The 17505-nt window shown below is 50.8% G+C and overlaps 1 protein-coding gene across 4 annotated transcripts; it reads right to left on the reverse strand.

Moving 5' to 3' along the window:
- Nucleotides 1–3034: 3034 nt before the first annotated feature.
- Nucleotides 3035–17273, reverse strand: DNAJC18 (DnaJ heat shock protein family (Hsp40) member C18). Of its 4 annotated transcripts, XR_010082423.1 has the most exons (9): nucleotides 17119–17273; nucleotides 16863–17008; nucleotides 15365–15550; nucleotides 12648–12760; nucleotides 10776–10885; nucleotides 8953–9125; nucleotides 3524–5512; nucleotides 3353–3416; nucleotides 3035–3222 (listed from the first exon to the last, which is right to left on the reverse strand). XR_010082423.1 is itself a non-coding variant. In XM_063413119.1 (7 exons), exons 1-7 carry the CDS (start codon nucleotides 17154–17156, stop codon nucleotides 5388–5390), a joined length of 891 nt encoding a protein of 296 aa, XP_063269189.1. In that variant the 5' UTR covers nucleotides 17157–17273; the 3' UTR covers nucleotides 3035–5387. The 4 variants fall into 4 exon arrangements, 1 of the variants encoding a protein (XP_063269189.1); XR_010082422.1 differs by having other exon boundaries at nucleotides 3035–3416; XR_010082421.1 differs by having other exon boundaries at nucleotides 3353–5512.
- Between the last annotated feature and the right edge of the window lie 232 nt (nucleotides 17274–17505).

Raw genomic sequence — 17505 nt, forward strand, 5'->3', positions numbered from 1 at the left:
TCAGGGATTCACAGGAGCTGAGCAAAGGACTGCAACCATGTGTCTTTCTTTTGGGAGACTCCAAGCCAGTGGTGGGGTGGCTGGGGTGACATGAGGGTCTCTGCAGCTTGCCCATCCCAAGCATTGCTGGTGCAGCCCAGTCCCAGCTTTTGGGGGAATTTTTGCCATGAAACAGCAGCAGCAGCAGGTGCTCCCCAGCACTGCCAGTCCTGGAGCAACCCGATGCCCACGTCCTCTGGGTTCATGCAGGGACTAAATTTAAACCTTGGCAAGGAGGAGAGGAAAGCTTCCCGCAGAACTGGGCTGGCACTTAACCCTTCACTGCTGAGCTCGACTGGGCTTGCAGGTGGCATCTGCACCCACAGGGACTGCAGGGGACCTGCCATGGGCAGTGCTCCCTGCTGTGCTGGCCTCGTGCCAGAAGGAGCGTGTATGTGGGATCTCAAACCCCCAGATCCCTTTCTTCACGGAAAGGGTGGCCAGGCACCGGCTCAGACTGCCCGGGGCAGTGGTGGAGTCGCCATCCCCGGCCCTGCTCCTCCTCGGAGCTCCAGGGTGTGCCTGGGGCCATCCCAGCTCCCACAGCACCCGCAGCAGGTGTCAGGAGGCAGACGGACAGAGATGGACACCGGACAGACAGCCACGGACACCGAATGGACGGCGATGGACACTGGACAGATGGCCATGGACACCAGACAGACAGCCATGGATACCGGACAGACGGCCATGGACACCGGATGGACAGCCATGGACACCGGATGGACAGCCATGGACACCGGACAGACGGCCATGGACACCGGACAGACGGCCATGGACACCAGACGGCAGCCCGGTGTCCGGTGCTGCTCTCTTGCCACCCTCGCAGCCTCCGGTGGTGCTGTGTCACTTGTCACAGCTGTTGTCACTGTGACCATTGTGGCTTTAGCACGGCCTGGGTGTCAGAGGAGCAGCAGCAGCAAGGACTGTGCTGAGCATGAGTGTTGGAGTGAGGCAGTGGACAGGCTGGGGGATCTGGGGGTGCTCACAAGGGTCCAGGGAGAGCTCAGAGCTCCTGCCAGGGCCTAAAGGGCTTCAAGAGAGCTGGAGAGGGACTGGGGACAAGGGATGGAGGGACAGGACACAGGGAATGGCTTCATACTGATAGAGGGCAGAGTTAGGTGGGATATTGGGAAGGAATTGTTCCCTGTGATGGTGGGGAGGCCCTGGCATGGGGTACTCAGAGAAGCTGTGGCTGCCCCTGGAAGTGTCCCAGTCCAGGTTGGAGCACCCTGGGATAGTGGAAGGTGTCCCTGCTGATGGCAGGGGGTGGAAGGGGGTGGTCTTTGGGGTTCTTTCCAACCCACACCAGTCTGTGATTCTGTGATCCCAGGGATGTCATGAACAACCCCTCTGGGTGTGCTGTGGGACCCAGCAGAACTGGCTGGGCACTGCTGTCACTGCCCTGGCTGCAGCCCCAGGCTGCCACCAACCCGCCCTGCCAGGCCACGCTGCAGCACCTGCACCGCCTCCTCCTCCTGGGTTTGTCCCTGCGTTGGAGGCTGTGGAGAGACCCCCGGGCTCCTCCTGCCACGGGAAACACAAGCAGCATCTCCCAGCACCCAGGGCTGGTTGGGCTTTGCATGGGAGCACCTGTGGGGCACAAACACCTTACAGGACAGCGGGGGCACCCCGGCTGGGCCAGACTTGCTAATTAAACTGTGATTTATGTTTAAGCCAGTGTGATGCTGCCTGCAGCCTCACCACTGCATTTGCTTATTAACCTGGATTTCATGCCAGCTTGGTGCGTGCTCACCTCAGGGCTGGCAAACCTGGCATGGACAGCAAGGAGGAGGAGGAGGAGGAGGAGGAAGGCTGCTAGCAGCTGCTGAAAGCAGGATGTGCCTCTCCCACGCTGGAGTTACTTTTTGCAACACCAGAGGAGCAGGAAACACCGGCCCAGCTTGGCAGGGGCTTTCAGAGCCGCCTCTGAGGTTCAGGAGGGATCCGGGCATCCGAGACACACCAGCAGGTGCCAGGGCTGTGCACCCAGAGCCACGGCAGGCACGAGGGTCCTGCGGCCACGCGGTGCCGTGCCAGGGGCCAGCCTCGCTCCCAGCCCCTTGTCCCGTTCCCGGCCCCATTCCCAGCCCCCTGCCCCTCTCAGCCCCCTATCCCGTTCCAAGCCCCTCTCAGCTCCCTGTTCCGTTCCAAGCTCCGTTCCCAGACCTCTGCTCCTGCCCCTGCCCTGTTCCCAGCCCCGGTCCCGTTCCCAGCCCTCGGTCCCGTTCCCAGCCCTCGGTCCCGTTTCCAGCTCTCGGTCCCGTTCCCAGCCCTCGGTCCCGTTTCCAGCTCTCGGTCCCGTTCCCAGCCCTCGGTCCCGTTCCCAGCCCTCGGTCCCGTTCCCAGCCCTCGGTCCCGGTCCCGTTCCCAGCCCTCGGTCCCGTTCCCAGCCCCCGGTCCCGTTCCCAGCCCCGGTCCCGGTCCCGGTCCCGATGGATTCCCCATCACGTGCAGGCCGCGGGGCGGGGCCGGCACAGACCGCGCCCCCACCGCGAAGGCGGGAACACAGGCCCCGCCCCTCGCACAGAGAGGAGGGCTCCGTCCCGATCCCAATCCGAGCCCCCATCCCAATCCCAGCCCTGGTCCCGATCCCCATCCCAGCCCCAATCCCCATCCCGATCCAGCCCTGATCCCGATCCCGATCCCAATCCCAGCCCTAGTCCCGATTCCCATCCCGATCCCAGCCTCAGCCCTGATTCTCATCCCGATCTAGCCCCGATCCCTATCCCAGCCCTGATCCCCATCCCGATTCAGCCCTGATCCCGATCCCAGCCCCAATCCCTATCCCTATCCTAATCCCCATCCCTATCCCATCCCTGATTCCCATCCCTATCCCAGCCCTGATCCCGATCCAGCCCTGATCCCGATCCCATCCCCATCCCGATCCCAAGGCCTCGCCACGTCCCGCACCCCACGGCAGATGGCAGCCGCCTCCTCCCAGGCCCGTCCCCGCACCCCTCCCAGCGCCAGGCTCGGACCACCAGGGACAGGCACAGCGATGTCACGTCTTTAATTTAAAAATAAATAAATATATATACACACAGACCCATGTTCAAGCGCTTGGTGCACCCAGAACAGCCTCTCCTCCTGCCAGAGCCCCACAAAGAAGAACCCCAAGCACCCTCTGCAGAAGGACAGCGCTGATTTCCACATCGGGGGCTCCAGAGAGGATTCTCCTTCTCCCTGTGGAGCACCGAACAAACACAGCTTGTCCCGTTTGTCACCACAGCGGTCCCGAGCCACACGCCCTCCCTCACAGCACCCTGACCCCGGTTAGGAACAAAACACTTATTGCTTTTGGGGATGTTTTTACCTCCATCCTGCATTTCCTAGCTGATTGTGCTTCCCACAGGAGGTCTCCATCAAGTACTCGCCATCTTTGGATGAAAGGTACAATCTGGTTTCAGTGCAAAATGCTATGGAGGAGTTCAAGCTCCGTGCAGGACACTGTGAGTCCAGGAAGTCGCTGGATTGGTCTCCCTACCTGTATCCCTCTACAGTCACACAGGAACGACAGGGAAGATCCCAACCCTGGAACAAAGTCCAGCCACTTAAATCGATTTCTAATATATTCTACAAGCTATTTAATATATAAAAAGCAACATTATTTTCACTTTTTGTACACTCATGTGCTCAAAAGTGGGAAATACCAGAATCAAGGCTGCCTACTCTGCCAGCCACCACCCTGGAATCAACATCCATTCTCGCCCTTGAACTCTGGCACTAAGAATGCTCCAGACCAGTCCCCTCAAAAGGCCCTTTTCACTGGTGTTCTTCCTGTTCCAGGTGCCCCAAAAATTCTGCTCAACTTCCTCATGTTCCTACACGTTTTCCTACAAATGGGGCATAAAAATGCGATTTAGAGTCACTATGGTATTTTTTTCCCCTTTTATGACATTCCACCACAACACTGTTGCTTGCACCTGGAATATTCTCCTCCCAGCTGGGATGTTTAGGGTTCATGTGCAGAAGCATCAGGCTGCAAATCAAGCCCTCATCCTCATGCCAACCCCAGAAAAGGTTTTTTTTTCCAGCTTGCTTTCCTGCCAAACCTCCCAGGGCTGTGTGGATGGGACAGGGGCGTGGAGGGGACACACTATGGTACGAATATTCCCAGTTCCATCCACTGGGACTCCTACACCACTGCACCAGTGCCCAGCACACGGGCAGTCTGAGCTTTAAAGGCAGGTTTAATCCTGGCATTTCCCAAGCTTTTGAGCATTTGCTCCCTAGGTTTCAGCCAAGGCCACCTGTGCATGCTGTGTACCCGAGTTTCAGGCATGTGGCAACAGCAGAGCCTTGCTCAGGTGTCACTGAGTGCCATTCCCAGGGTCAGAGCAGAGCACTGCTGCTCTGTGAGCCCCCACCCCGGGCAGGACTTCCCTGGAAGGGCAGCTCATTCCATGCAGGGCACACACCACACTGCCCTGGGGGCTTCACGGTGCTCAGCTGGAGCAACACTGGTCTAACACAGGTCTGCTGCTCACAAGGAAAATCCAGCATCAACCTGCCCTTCAAGGCCTGGCTGTGGGAAGGAGGATCAAGGAAAAACAGGACATTGCCACATGGATCTTCTTTTTTGCAATATCATGTCTACAGTGAAACATTCATAGCTGCTCAACAGAGTAAAAATATGCTACATGAGAACTGTACCAGAAAACACAGGGCCCTGGGAGAGCTGGGGGAGTGTGCAGATTAAAACCAGAATGGAATAGCCAGCTTCAAAATATGCCACTGGAGACAGACGAGGGAATGGCCACAGCTCTGCTTGTCCAACAGTCTGGCAGACACTGGAATGGGTGCAATTCCCAGACTGCCGTGTTGGTGTCAGGAAGGGCACAGCCCTCCCTTGGAGCAGCACAGACACTGGGAGAGCTGGGAATGTGCTCAGGGGCTCCCCTCAGGCAGGGTCTGTCCCTCCTGCACTGGAACCACCCCAGCTCTGTGGCACAGCCTGGAGGGACAGGGGGAGCTGGCACAGCCCCAGCACAGCCCTGTCCGGGGATCCAGGGAGCTGCAGATCCGCAGGAAGCTGAGAGGAGCCTGCTCTCCTGGCAAGCACACACAGCCTGGATGGCAGACAAACCACCCACGCGGGGTCCAAATGTCAGAGCGTGTCCTGGGGGATGAATTTACAAAGTGCCACTGGTCCTTGGAACCAAATCTAATGTACAGGATATATTACAGCAAACAGTAGCTCTGCAGCTCGTGCTGGCCCCTTCTGCACCGCCTGCAGAGGGACTGCAGTATCCAGACTCTACAACAGTCTTCTTCCCTTTTCACATGGAGGAAAATAAAACATAAGTTAAAACAGCAATAAATAAAAGTACTGAATGTGTGCGTCCTGGTCAGCCCCCTTTATGCATCCCAATCAGACTGGAGAGCTTCTCACAGTGCTCAAGTTTCAGGGACTCTGCTTTCTGTTTTAACCGCTCATCTCTGTAGAGCTTGGCCAAATTTGACAAATCAGACTCTGAAAGATGAAAAAAAAGACGTATTAGGATGCAGCTCTGAGCCTCCTTTAAAGAACCATTTCTAAGTGCTTTGTTATCCTCGTGGCACTTTTAAGTTTTAATTTTGGTGGGTACTGAAGCCAAGGAGGTAACAGCTACTCAAGGGACCCGCCTGAAAGGCCTCCCTGCCCTTTCATTAACAATCTCAAATGTACTTTGCATTTTGTTCCTCTTCTTCTCAAAAGTCACATAAAATTGAAATAATCCCATTGTTTAAATTATTTCCTCCCAGTAATTAAGAGAAGTTTCTTTTGCTGATTAGCTGAGGAAGTCTTAATATAGGTTTCTCCCTGCAGAATAATTTGGCTGCAGGATTAGATGCACTGGGGAGAACAGCAGTAATTTACTTCAGAAAAGGTCAACATCTCCATAAGCACAGGCTACCTGATGACACTCAATTTTTCAAAGAGCTTTTATACACCTTACAAGCCCCTCATTTTACAAAATTATTCAGAGTGGAAAGAACTTCAATAGATCCTTTCATGCCTTACGTCCTCTGTCCCTGTTCCACTGAAATTTACAGCCATTTAACCCTCCTCCCACTCACTGAAAAACTTCACAAACTGACAGGCAGGAACAGTTCATTTTAGAGCAGGAATCCATTTACAGGTTTATAACCAAAATGCCACTCAAGCAGTGCTGGGCACAGCCTTGTCAAGCCTCCAGCAAAAACCAGGCTCAGGTAATTGTCCCTGAGCCCAGAGTCCCTGGAGTTGTGCAGTGGAGAATCTCAGTTTACACTTACCCAATTGGGGAAAATGATTCCCTGCACTTTAGATAGCTTTCATTCCATCACATTTGCTCCTTGTGGATTTCAATCTTTTACTGAATAGTTCCTTCTCCTCAAGGAGGTTCTGAATTCCAACTATATTTACACTGGATATACAGAAGAAATTTCTCCCTTTGAGGTGGGCAGGCCCTGGCACAGGGTGCCCAGAGCAGCTGTGGCTGCCCCTGGATCCCTGGAAGTGCCCAAGGCCAGCTTGGACAGGGCTTGGAGCACCCTGGGAAGGTGGAAGGTGTTCCTGCCCATGGCAGGGGGTGGAACTGGATGAGCTTTAAGGCCCTTTCCAACCTAAACCATTCCATGATTCTGTGATACTTATCTTAATTTGGTTTTCAGTTGCCTCTTTGTGACCCCGAGCTCTCTGCAGCCTCACTTTACAACTGAGCATCTCCAGCAAAACCTGGCATGTGCTTTTTGAACTCAACCGTGCCACAAATTTCAGAAGATCCAAACCCAACTTTCACACACAGCTCTGCTGAGAGTCTGGTACAGCACTACAAACCGGCTAAACAAGGTACAATCAATCCATTATTTTAAAGGTTTTCCTTAAGGTTGTTGGACACCAGGTAAGGCTTTTTAAATCTTAAAATTGAGGCCTTAAAAACCCTTTAAAACCCAAACTGTTCCTGAACTACTCATCTCAGTCTGTTTAGCTGGTGCTCAAGGGAAACGAGCCCTCAGTAAACAAAACAAATGTACTATAAATAGACATTCAACTGACAAAAGCTCATCACACCAAGTCCAACACTTCAGCAAGGATTAAGGGACCCACACTGTGCAGCAACAGCTGACTCAGAACTGCCTCAGCATCTGCAGAACTTCTCCCCAGCACTCCATCCTGTATTCAGAGTTTATTTTTACAAACATGACTGTCCTAAGCTCAGCCCAGTCTCAGCTCTGGCCCGGATGGGAAGCACTCTGAAAATGGCACGTTTTTAATGACAGCAGTGGCCTCAGGCTATGCTAACTGTGGCTGCTGTAAATGTATTTGCAGCTGGTGACTAACACAATCCCTGAGTGTACAAAGCTCTGCAGGAGCACGGCCTGGCAGGCACTTGGCACTCCAGGCAGGATCGTCTCCCCTCTCTGACTCCTGGGCTCTCAGACTCACAGACCCCGTCCCCTCTTTGGGGCTGGGCTCTCCTCAGCTCCACCTCTCTCTGAAAGACACCATGTGGTGACTTTCAGTTGCACGAGGTCAATTCAAGGGATTTCTCTGTAAGAAATAAACTCTCCCCTTTAGCAAGTGTACATTTATGAGTATGAACATCCACATTATCCCTGCAGGCTGCTCCTGCCAGCCACAGATACTCAAAGTTCACAAATCAAACTCAGCAAAAACTTCAGAACTTTTATGGTCTTGTATTACATGTTCTTTTCCTTTTTAACTGACATATTTTTCTCTTTAAAAGCAGGATTGGTAACTTTTATGTAAAATAAGCCAAAACAAGCCTTCCCATCAAATACCTGTAAAGAGCCTGGAGTCAGCAACACTATTTTTACCTCTCCTTTAGTATTAAATGAGTCTTCTTTAGATAAACTGGTAAAGAAACTGAAAACAAGTGCAAAGGCACTTTTCAGCAGTGTGCTGAGGACTGTTCTGCACAGAGCAATTTAAAACCCCCACCAGTGTGTGAAAGCAGCCTGTCTGCTGCTCCTGAACATTCACAGAGACACAACTTGCTCCAGCTTCCCTTACACACAGCACTACTCAGCACTGACTCATTGGAATGTGGTGAGTTCTTTAGGTGAGTAAAATCAGTGAATAAAACCAGTCACAACATCCCAGCCTAAGCTGCACCTTGAGATTTAATTTCTGTTATTTCTTACCATTCTGCAAGCAGCAGGAATTTGCTGTCTCTTCAATGAACCAGATTAATAGCAATTAACAAGCAGTAAAATATGGGGTTAAGATGCCTTTATTTGTGCCACTGATCCACTCAGGGCTGAGTGAGAATAACAATCTTGAATGCTCACATCTGTGTTCTCCCTTTCTGCATTCAGTTCTTGTTTTTGAAAGACTTGAAAATAGTGAAAAACATCATCTCCAACTCAGCTAAAGATAGAAAATGCAAATAACACCCAAACCACGAAGCATGCTCTGAAAACTGATACCAGGAACACAGCCCATTGCAAGGGAGCCAAGAGCACCTGGACACGCTCTGGACTCTCCTGGAGAATTTTTAAGGAAAAAGTTACAGAAACTTCTTGTGGAGCCAGTCAAAGCAAAACCAATTCTGCTCCAGTGAAGGAAACACGGAATAGGTGATGTCTCAAGATCTTTTCCAGCCTAGCAATCTGTCAGGGCTAGATAGATGTGGTGGGTTGTATGGTTAAAACATCACTAAGGGTTATTCAAGCATAAAACCTGAGTGGAAAAAAGTGTCTCAAATGGTGAAGTCTACTTTCAACTCATCTCCCAGAATCACTTAAAATGGATTTTGACAGATCTCAAGAATAGCAAATTCAGTGCTGAGAGCAGATGTGAGACACCTTAAACCAGCGCAAGGCTGAGGTGGTACAGATTGGAAACTGAGGCTAAAACCAGCAGAGCTTTGTGAAGCACAACCACCCCCCAGCCCCTGAAACACCGCGGGGACAGAAATAACTTACTTTGCTGTTTCTCCTTCCAGCAGCTGGTCTGAATGTAGTCTATGTAATCTTTCTCAACTGTTTTCTCAAGCTCTTGAAGTTCTGCTCCTTGATAATTCTTTTCAAAGTTTTTATCAACATAGTAAGGCACCTGCAAGTTCTCTGTTTCTCTGCTGACAACGTGGCCTATGGACCTGTGGGAGCAGCAGGGTGAAATCAGATGTCTCAGCAGTTCAGACCTCAAAAAATCAAGAGCTATTTCTCCATATTAGCATTTCCAGAGGAAAACATTTACAGCAATGTTTGTACAGTTAATTTCTGCAGGAATATGGCTCCCTCAACCATCCAGTCAGGAAATTACAATCTCAGGGACAGCAAGCTGTGCAGTACAAACAGAACCCACCCTCCTGCTACCGTCATAGGAAAATATCCCAGAGTTTATAAAAACTGAGGGCACAATGCAGTTGGATCTGGATTTTCCCATTTTTTGGATCCTTTAGTAGAAATACAGCTTAGCAGGGGAGATTCTAGTTACACTTTTCTTCAGGGTTTTATAATCATCAAACCCTGTAAGCAAAGTGAGGCATGGAACAGGCTGGAAAACAACTCTGTAGGAATAATGAGCCCCTCTGACACAGTCACTGGGCTAAACCACACTCCTGGAGTGAATTTCCATATTTGAGCAGAAGTACCCAGGCCTCTGCTCGAATCACTGCCCACAGAGAGAGGCAGGCAGCCAAAACACAAAGGTTACACTCTACTCAAAGGAATCCTGTTTGCCCCTTTTTCCTGGACTCCTCTTTTCCTTCTTCTTCGCTGTGTCTCAGAGGTGTCCTCAATTTCTTTTCGTTTTTAGGCTGTTCAGTTGTTTTAAGGCCATGAATTAAATAAACAGCCTAACTCTGAGCCAGGCCTATCTCCCATTACCAGGAGAAGGGGAGGTAGTGAAGAAAAGCTCAGCTTGCTCAGTGGGGGCAGCGTGGGAGGTTTCACATGGGACTGGCAGATAGCAAAAACACTCCCTGGGAAAAAAAAAACCACCCTAGAAACATCCACCCTCCTGTTCTTTTCTGAGGGCCTCACACTGACATCGTGTGGTAAAGTGATGAGGGGTGTTGGGCTGCTCTGGCAGAGGAGGGGAGGGGAATGCTGCACCTGAGCAGTTTCATCCTAGAAGGGAACACGGGGACTGTTTGGAGCACTCTGCTGCTTGCCCCAAACCTGCCAATCCCACTCTGCTCTCAGCAAGGGCCAGCCCAGGTCTGCTCTTTCTCCCCTCCAGCCCAGGATGCTGAGAGCAGCACATGGGTTTTCCTCTGCCCCACAAGCTCCCAGTACAGCAGCTCTGGTGGGGTCCTTCTGCTCCCACAGCCCACCAGCCCCCAGGGCCCTGCCTCTCTGGAGGGTTAAACCAGGCCGTTTCAAGGCTTTAAAGATTTGTTGAGCTTCCAGTGGATTCATGCTCCAGAAAAGATTTAGATTTATACTGCAAACCACAGGTTTCATTTTTTAGCTGCTTTCCAGAGGAACCTCAGGGGTGGTCCACAGATTCTGGGGGTTGGGCAGATCAGAGGCTGATCTACATCCACACTGCCCATCTTGTACCACTGTGCAAAACCATCCCACGGCAGCTGAGGAAGGTTTCTGACCCTCTCAGTTCAGCACCCTGTACACTAAAGCTCCCACAGGGAACTTCACAGCACTCAGAACTCACCATTTCCTTATTACTGGAAACATTTTCTATAAAGAGAACATTACCATGCATTTTGCTATCAAACCCAACTTCCATCCACCTCCATGCTGTGAACAGCAACAGAAGAAAAATGTGGTTTGAAAGGACTTACGATTTGTAGAACAAGCTGTAGGGTGGGTTGGTGGCCATCAGCTGGGTTATAACTGACACTATTATGATGATGAAAACTGGCATCAACTGGATAAATGCAGAGTATGAATTCTGAAAAGTACAAGGATTAGCAGTCAGGAAAATACAGAGATGGAAAAAGACATCTGTTCACAGAAGGCAGGCCATCAATCACAGATCAACAACGTGTCACGTAAACTTGGAAGTAAAAAGAGGAAGTACTTTGGGATTTTGAGAGGGAAGACACTGTAATTTCTAAATAACCTATTAATAATATCAGAATGCACTTGAAGACCATTTTCTTTCCTCTGCCCCTTCCTTCACAGGGGCAAGGAAGCACTCTTGTACCTGTCAGTGTCCAATGCAGCCTGCAGGAACACCCTGCAATTCCCGTGTGCCTACAGCTTTCCAGCACCCTCTGAATTTGCTCAGCACTGTAAAGATCTCACCCTCTGCTCAAGCCCTGCATTTAATGGCTGGGTTAAGAGCTCCCATGCAGTGCAACTTCAGACAGGATTCAAGCACTGGGGCTTTTGTTTGGATTCATTTAGCAGCACAAAAGAGTGGAAACATTATCAAAGAGAAAACACTGATCTATCTTTCTGCTCTTCCATTTCTTTCTAAACTGGCATTTAAATGTCTTTTCTCATCCAGAGGAAAATACAACATTCAGCTATTTAGGTTTTGCCCTCTGCCCTGGGACACCAACAAGGATTCCTGATGCAGCAGTAGGTGGGATTCACAGAATCCCAGAATCACTGAAGCTGGAAAATCCCTCCCAGCCCATCAAGTCCCAGCTGTGCCCCATCCCCACCTTGTCCCCAACCCAGAGCCCTCAGTGCCACCTCCAGCCCTTCCTGGGACACCTCCAGGGATGGGCACTCCAAACCTCCCTGGGCAGTTCCAATCCCTGAGCTCCCTTTCCATGGGGAAATTCCTGCTGCTGTCCACCCTGAGCCTCCCCTGGCCCAGCCTGAGGCCGTTCCCTCTCCTCCTGTCCCTGTTCCCACAGCCCGACCCCCCCGGCTGTCCCCTCCTGTCAGGAGTTGTGCAGAGCCACAAGGTCCCCCCTGAGCTTCCTTTTCTCCAGGCTGAGCTCCTTTCCAGCTCCCTCAGCCTCTCCTGGGGCTCCAGCCCCTGCCCAGCTCTGTTCCCTACCCTGGACATGCTCCAGTTCCTCAGTGTTGCTCTTCACTTTCCTGAAGTGAGGGGCTGGATTCACTTCCCCCAGCTTAGCTGTCTCTCAGCTGTACCAGGTCTTTTTTTCTGAGCCTGAGACTCACAAGGAAAAATTCATCTTCCTTGGAGAATGATCCGTGGAGGTTAACAGACTGTCTCCAGGGGAAGATCTTGCCAAGGCAGGTGGCAGGTGTGTGTATGCACTGACAACAAAGGACACCTTGTGCCTCATCTGGAAGTCTCAGTTGGCAGAAATGTGCCCCAGGCCTGTCCTGCCCCCAGCTGGAAAAGGCCTGTGCAGCCCCTGGGTGCTCATTTACTGAAGGATTAAATACACCCGGAGGACAAGCCACTACTTCTACATGCATCACCCGTCCCCATTTAGACTAATTGTTGTTGGATTACCAAGCACTGGAGCTTGCAAAAAGCAAGCAGCAGCAAAACCCTCAGTGACAGAAACTGCGAGGCCTGAGATGCTATAAATACAATGGATCTTTACAGCAGTGATTAATAAAAGCTAATCCAGTGACAAAGGAAATCCACTGTGGCTGCAGCCCTTGAGGATAAACAGCGAGCACTCAAGCACGGGAGGGTTTGTCCTGGCTTTGGAAGAGGATCCCTCACGCTGCTGAAGTGTTTAAATATTTAAGCTGAGGAGGTCTCTCCTCCTGGCTACCTGTGGCCGGTGCTCCTCCTCCTCTGGCTCCTGTGTCCAAGCCCTCTCGGCGCGGTGCCTCCGTGGGTAATAGTGAGCATCTCTGGCTACATTGGAGAACATGTGGATGTTCCCTGCAAAAGAACCACGACAGGCTCCTGTTTCACCCAGCTGCTGCTGCTCACCTGGATTTGCAGTTCCTGCTGAATTATCCAGGTTTATACTCCACAGCCTGAATGACAGTTGGGAGATCTCAGAGTAAAAAGCACAAACCACCCCAGAATTAAAAATCACCACAATGTTATTCCAAAAAGCCTACCAGAGAAATTGTAGTGCTCCAATCCATCTTAATTTAAATCAAGCTGCAGAAACATGTTCTGATTTTTATGACTGTATCTCATATTTTAATGCTGTTCTTGTCACATTCACTTGCAAGGCTGTGGCAGGAAAATGAATTTGCTTCACCAGGCTCAGGCTGTGAATTATGGTCTCCCATAATTACTGAATGTGGTCTTCTACCCTCGTTTCTAATTCCTCTGCCTTCAAGACATTAATAGTTTCACTTAATTATTTTATAATAAAGAAAGAGATTTAAAAAATAGTAAGAAAGGAGAACAATTCAGGATTTTCTTTCTTGCACACGGAATGTGGTTGATTTATTTTTAAAAAATCTAAAATGAGGGAAGAATTGCATTTGCTGCTTCAATTTGAAGCTCAGGATCTGATTTTATCACCATATGAATATCTTAATAATAGCTGTGCTCTCCTCTTTTGAAATTCAGAATGTCTTTGTGTTAGAGAATTGAAATCTGTGGCTTATCACCACAACAGAAATGCAAAACTATTTTTAAGCCCTGGGAAAGATGTCACATTATTTTATACTCTTATCCTGTCCTTTTTTTCAGTTTTCCAAAGAATTCTGCAAGAAACCTGGGCAAAGGTGACCTCTGCTATTGTGTCAAAACCTCTGTTCAAAGATTTTCCAAGCTGTAGGCGTGTGTGCAGCCAGATCTCCAACAGTGAGCCAAGCCAGGCTGGCTCCAAGGAGGAAAGTTTCTTTTGGGGAAAAAGAAACTTTATTTCTATCCTTCAACGTTGCTGAGACAGGATTTTATCAAGCTGTGAAAAGAAGCAGCCAGTGTGGGAAAAGAATAATGGCTTTTATAGGGGTGCCTAGAAAAAAAGTCTTCCCAAATTTTAAGTTTCTCCAAGAATTTCTGGCAGCAGTTTCTTTTGTTCCATGTGCATTTATTTTTTATGAGAAGGAGAACTTGTAGCCTTTCTTCATTACAACTGCAACACTCTGCCACGTGGAGTCTCCTTTGAGTTTAATCACATTTAACATTTTAAACTTGATTATTTTTCCATGGAATATCCATAGAAGAAAATGGCTCAGTAAAAACAAAGTCATAAACCTGCCCTCAAAAGCCCAGTTAGGAAACTCTTGTTTACTATCAACACCCACTACTACAAAATTATGTTTTTATTTTCTTACTCTTTGCTGCTTTGCTAAAAATTCCCATCTTCTCCTTCATGCCAGTCTCCCTGATAAACCTGCCATGCCCAGTATCCAAACTCCTCCCACAGCTCCTCACTCCCAGCACCCCTGTTCCCCACAGGCCAGTTCCATGAGGGTGATGTCCCACAAAGGGCACATCCAGGTGCAATTCCTTGCAGAGTCAGAGATGGAAAACTCACAGACTGCAGCTGGAATTGCACCGTGCTGGGGTTGGCTTTGCATATGCACTGGTGCAAGTTTGGGATCTGAGGTCCCCTTATGCAAGATGCATCACTCACAGCAAGTAAGTAACTACTCATCTGTAGTAACTGGTGTGTACCTCACTTTCTGTGACACCTTGGAGGTGAAAAGTTCCCAGGAGTGCTAAAGCAATTCCATAGATGCTGCCAGGAAGGCCCCTGAAGTCTTCACACCTTTCAGATTTCCTTTTAATGCACTGATCTTGCAGGACCTATTTTTCCTACAAATCCAAAAGCCAAGACTGGGCTGAGACATGCATGGAGCTACTCCAGATGCAGCTCCACTGCTGTGTCACTGATCCTGCCCATCCCCTGGATCCTGGCTCCTCTCCTGGCAGGCAGCACTTGCTGAGCTCCCAGGCTGTCATTTCATTACAGCACAGGCTGCTGCGAGGCACAGGTGCCTCAAGTACAACTCATTCACAGAATTGTTCATGTTAGAAAAGACCTCTGAGGTCACCGAGTCCAACCATCATCAAAACCAACTCTGATCCCTTCTCACTCACACCCTATTTTACCTCCCATACCACTGGGAGGTAAAATATCATCTGAACCACTGACTTCAGATGATGGAGGGAATAAAAAAGGCAGAAATCAAATGTGAAGAGGTTTCTGCTCTTCTCAGATGTATCACCAACTCCCTGAGCCATCCCAGGGGAAGCTGAGCTTCCTCATGGTTTATAGAATCCAGAATATGCTGAGTTGGATGGGACTCCCATGGATCATCCAGCTCCTGGCCCTCCCCAGACCTCCCAACAATCCCCCCTGTGCATCCCTGGCAGCGCTGTCCAAAGGCTCCTGGAGCTCTGGCAGCCTCGGGGCCGTGCCCATTCCCTGGGGAGCCTGGGCAGTGCCAGCACCCTCTGGGGGAAGAACCTTCTCCCAAAATCCAGCCTGAGCCTGCCCTGGCCCAGCTCCAGCTGCTCCCTTGGGGTTAGTCTGCCCACTGCCCTTCAAAACCACTGCAGACAGGTACTGACCTGTAGGGAAGTGCCCACCAAAAAACACATTGAATATTTCTTCTGGTGTGATGTCTGCTTCGAATTCTGTGTAGTAATTGTAGTGCCTGGCCTGGCTAGTGCTGACGTGCTCGTGGTCCCTCCCAAGCTCATCGTAGCGGAGCCGCTTCTCAGGGTTGCTCAGAACTGCAAAAGCATTGCCTATTGCTGGAGAGGGAATTAAAATAGTGTTACATTCCCAGAGCTCACACTTTTGTAAGTGGAGCAGCAAAAGAAGCCCAGACAAGCCTAGGGAATTTGTGCTTGACCAAAGATAAAGCTACTTTTACAAAAGATGTGTAACAGCTCCGGCATTACCTGTGATGGAAAACATTTCCTGCTGTCACTTCTGCCAGGAGAAAGACAAAAGTGTCCAAGTATATGGAAAGACTTGAAATATTTGTAAAATATTGACATGAGAGCTCACTCAGCCAAGAAACTGGGTGAGAATGGAGCACTTTATCAGCTCTCACCCGAATTCAAGTTTGGTTTGAGTGCACCTCCATATCCCACACACAGTTAACACAAAGTTAATAACTGCAGGGACCAATTAAAATGTATAGGGCTAACCCAAGTGTTTCCTGCTGGCAGAGATGCTCCTGGAGCTGTGTGGCACATCTATTTCACACCTCATGTCCAGCCACTCAGAAGTGTTCCTTTGGCTCAACTTTCCTCTTTGGTCTCTGACAGAACAAGTTCACAGAGAAATAAACCCAAACACAAACAAACAAAGAACAGCCCTCCAGAAGCTCCTTGTTTTAACAGGCTGTAAATGAATCACTTGCTTTCCTCGTGCTGGGCTGCATGGAAAGGGGAAACCTGTATGAGTTTAGACAGTAACACTGTAGCATGACTGAGAACTGCAGGCACAGCACATTTGATTCAATTTCACATTCCCATACGTATAGATAAAAATTAAAATTTATTCATGACAAGGAGCAGTTATTGATGACAAACACCCAATTCTCCAGCATGGGCAGTGTCAGTTCCAAGCTGTGAACCTCCTTCAGTATCATGGAATCCCAGAATGGTTTGGGTTGGAAGGAACCATGAAGATCACCTCATTCCAATCCCCCACCATCAGCAGGGACAGCTCCCACTTGATGAGGTTGTTCCAAGACCCTTCCAAGTTGGCCTTGGACACTTCCAGGGATCCAGGGGCAGCCACAGCTTCTCTGGGCACCCTGTGCCAGGGCCTCAGCACCCTCACAGGGAAGAATTCCTTCCTAATATCCCACCCATCCTTGCCCTCTGACAGTGTAGAAACCATTCCCCCTTGTCCTGTCCCTCCAGACCCTTGTAAACCTCCTCAGAAGTATCTGGGAATGAGACCTGGGATGCATTTCCCATGGTTTCTAAGGGAGACGTGTATTTTGCAGACAGAAACGCAGAGGCTGCCGAGCCGCGGCAGGGCTCTGCGAGGACGCTGTGTCCGTAACCCCGCTCCGTGGGCCGGCGGGCGCCTCTGCTGCCCCCTCACCTTTGAAGGCCTCGGTGGCTCCGGGCGCGCGGTTCTTGTCGGGGTGGAACTTGAGGGCAAGCTTGCGGTACGCCCGCTTCAGCTCCTCCTCGCCGGCGTCCCGGCTCACGCCCAGGATTTCGTAGTAATCCCGGCACCGCTTGATCCTGAGAGCGCACACAGGGTTATCCGGGGCGCCCCGGGCCCGCTCCCCGCCTTTCCCCGGGCTTGATCCCCCGCCTCCCCGCGCTCCCGCGGGCCCCCCGTTGCCGCTCACCGCCGCACCCCGTCCAGCTGCTCGGCCGTGTAGGTCATGTCGGCCCGCGGCCGCCGCCGCCCCTCGCTCACCGCCCGCCGCCCCGCGCCGCCATCTTGTGCGCGGGGGCTGCTGGGAGCGGACCCGGCGGCGCCGGCCGCGCCGTGACGTCACGGCGAAGGGCGGTGACGTCATTAGTGTTCTGAGGGGAGCGTGGGGCGGGAGGTCAGGGAATTGTTGAATTGTGGAATGTCGTGGAATTGTGCAGTATCCCGAGCAGGAAGGGATCCACCAGGATCACTCCGTCCAGCTCCAGGCCCTGCGCAGACCCCCCAACAATCCCACCCTGTGCATCCCTGGCAGCGCTGTCCAAAGGCTCCTGGAGTTCTGGTAGCCTCGGGCCGTGCC

This window comes from Prinia subflava, chromosome 16 (assembly GCF_021018805.1).
Source record: "Prinia subflava isolate CZ2003 ecotype Zambia chromosome 16, Cam_Psub_1.2, whole genome shotgun sequence".
Classification (NCBI taxonomy): Eukaryota; Metazoa; Chordata; class Aves; order Passeriformes; family Cisticolidae; genus Prinia; species Prinia subflava.